Genomic DNA, 2,529 nt, shown 5'->3' with positions numbered 1-2,529 from the left:
GCACGTTCCAAAAACTCGAAAAACTCGAAAAAAAAGAAAAAAAGGACAAAAACTGCCCGTGAAGATGATCACATGGCCATCATCATCTTCGTCACCCATTATTTCCTACAGCTGAAGTTTTATTTGGCCTGCTTCGGCCATAAAGTCAAGTTGGCCGCGCTTATGGCCGCAGAATAAAAGTTAAAAATTTATAAATCACTGTGCTGATGCTGCTGCTGCTACTGTTGCTGCTTGTCTTGGATGCCCATGGGCAATTGCTGATGTGACAGCTTTGCCACGCCCCTTGCCATCCCTTTTACTGTTTACACTTGCAACTTAAATTTGCCGCTGCTTGATGTGCCAATTTTATGCCCAAAAAAAAAGGGGGGGAAAAGGGGCAAGATACAAAATACAAATTTATATGCGGGTACGTATGTATGTATGTATAAAAAACTTGCGACGAGAGGCAGCGAAACTAAATAAATAAATGTGCGCAGACACCCACGCACACTCATGCATGCAAGTTTTATTTAAGAGTGCAAAAAGTAAAGCAATAAACACGCACACACACGCAGACAAACACACACACAGACGCACGCACACGGCCAACAGGGCGTATGTGTGTTATGCATGGAAATAAAAGTTTTCCATAATTTTGTATAAGAAAAGTTTTCTTGCGTTGTGTTGCAAGTGCTTCCTGCCTTTTTTTCGCAATCCCCTTTCTTTTTTTTTCTTTATACATATATATATATATATTTTTTTGGAGGAGGATAAGGGGGAGAGGGCGGAAAAACTGCTGGTGGTCTAGGCCCAAAGTGGCTACAAAACTTTTACGCTGCTTGTGAATTAATTAAAAGATGAACTGGGCTGGGCTAACAAAAGATACAAAATAAAAGAGATACCTTGGATGAAACTAAAGCGGGGTATGCGAACTTTATTGGGTATAACACAAAGCGACAGCGAGGTTAACTGCTTATGAAACTTAACCTGACCCTTGGGAAAACATCTATTTAAAGGGCTAAAATACGAGCCAAGTAACAAGTTTTACATAATACCAAGCAGATTATTTCTTAGTATGAAAAACAGAACGCCAACTGCTTTATTTGCCATGTGTTAGTTATTGAACATCTAATCCATTTAAAGTTTAAATAAATGTTTGGCATTTAATCTATTCAACCAAAAAAAGAGTTGTCGCTCAGCAAGGCGATTTTGTACAGGCTGCGTTCCAGGTGCAAAGGATGCACTCCCGTGCGAACGACCAGCTCCTCGAAGGACATGCCCTTCACACTCTCAGCGCCGTTTTGCACCTGTGAAAGAAGGAGGAAGCGTTTCACTGGCTTGTTTAATACTAAAAAGATTTGGACCCAAGATGTGAATCTAAGGCAATGATATGCCTAACAATGTCCACTACTTTGCTCACTTCTTTGTCCTGGGCGATCGCCAAGTATTGTAGCCCGTTTTTCATTTTGTTTGGATTGATCTTAAAACGCTGCCTAGCCAAAATCTTGATGGTTTGCTTCAGAATCTTCGGCGAGGCATTGCTCAGGCTGAGAATCTCCTCGAAAGTCAGCAGCTCCTCCGGCTGCTTATTCTGCTGAAAACCGTAATTGACGCGAATGTAGTGCTTCCCCATTGAATTCTACAATTCTGTTTTTCTGAAGGCAAATTAAAACTTGTTCCCCTTATAACAGCTTTCAATAGTACTTTTAAATAGTCTTTTTTAGCTTGTAACTTGCGGCTACTACGTGACACTAGCTTCCACGCTTGCTGAGAAATTGATTGGACTCAAATGTGTAATTCTAAAATGTATCATACCTAGTAGACTGTGCTTTGGGTATCTGTAGTCATAACAATATCTTACCTAGTAGGCCATGATTCCCTTTCCTTCTTCTGTCATTGGATGTCACAGAAAGTTACTCATTTCAGTCGTCTATGCACAGTCAAGTCGGCAGCTTCTGAAAAATAGTTTTAAATAAATTCCTGAAAAGACGAAGTTGGCAAATTTTCAATATGATTCAGATGATGATTTTCTTGTCCGGCCCCGTGGTCGCAGCCCTCATCTACTTGATCGTCAACCTGGCGTCGCTGTGGAAGAAGTCCCGTGAGTTCAAGCGGATGACGGAGCTGCTCGTCCTGGAGGATCAGCTGGAGCGGATGATACAGGCTGGCCGAGCACTGAGTCCAAACGACGAGGCGCTGGAGCAGCTTGGGCGCAACCTCATGGGCAACTTCAGACTGGACGTGTTCAATCAAGTGCAGCAGGTTGCAGCAACTCGTTCTTCTAAAAAAAAAACTTAGGGATCCACTGAAGGATCCAACTGAGGGAACCGGCTGGAAAGGTGCAGCTGGAGTGCAACTAGGACAACATGGCAAGTGGCAAGGAGACGTTGTTTTGAGTTAGCACCCGCCGTTCCAGCTTGTTGTACCCGCGATTAAAAACAAAAAAAGGTCATAAATGGTAATTTTTCAGTAGAAAAAGGGGCATGGGAGTTCTCCACTTACGCTGGCTACTTAATCAGCCTTTGCTGTCGCACTTGTCGTAATACCCAC

The 2,529-nt window shown here is 42.7% G+C and overlaps 1 protein-coding gene across 1 annotated transcript; it reads right to left on the bottom strand.

Annotated features, from left to right (window-relative positions):
- Positions 1-1,090: 1,090 nt before the first annotated feature.
- Positions 1,091-1,745, bottom strand: LOC120455835. The gene is made up of 2 exons (XM_039642305.2): positions 1,400-1,745; positions 1,091-1,286 (listed from the first exon to the last, which is right to left on the bottom strand). The coding sequence occupies exons 1-2, from the start codon at positions 1,610-1,612 to the stop codon at positions 1,152-1,154; spliced, it is 348 nt and encodes a 115-aa protein (XP_039498239.1). The 5' UTR covers positions 1,613-1,745; the 3' UTR covers positions 1,091-1,151.
- Positions 1,746-2,529: the final 784 nt, after the last annotated feature.

Source organism: Drosophila santomea, chromosome X (assembly GCF_016746245.2).
Source record: "Drosophila santomea strain STO CAGO 1482 chromosome X, Prin_Dsan_1.1, whole genome shotgun sequence".
In the NCBI taxonomy this organism is placed as follows: domain Eukaryota; kingdom Metazoa; phylum Arthropoda; class Insecta; order Diptera; family Drosophilidae; genus Drosophila; species Drosophila santomea.
This window is presented reverse-complemented; position numbering and strand designations above follow the sequence as displayed.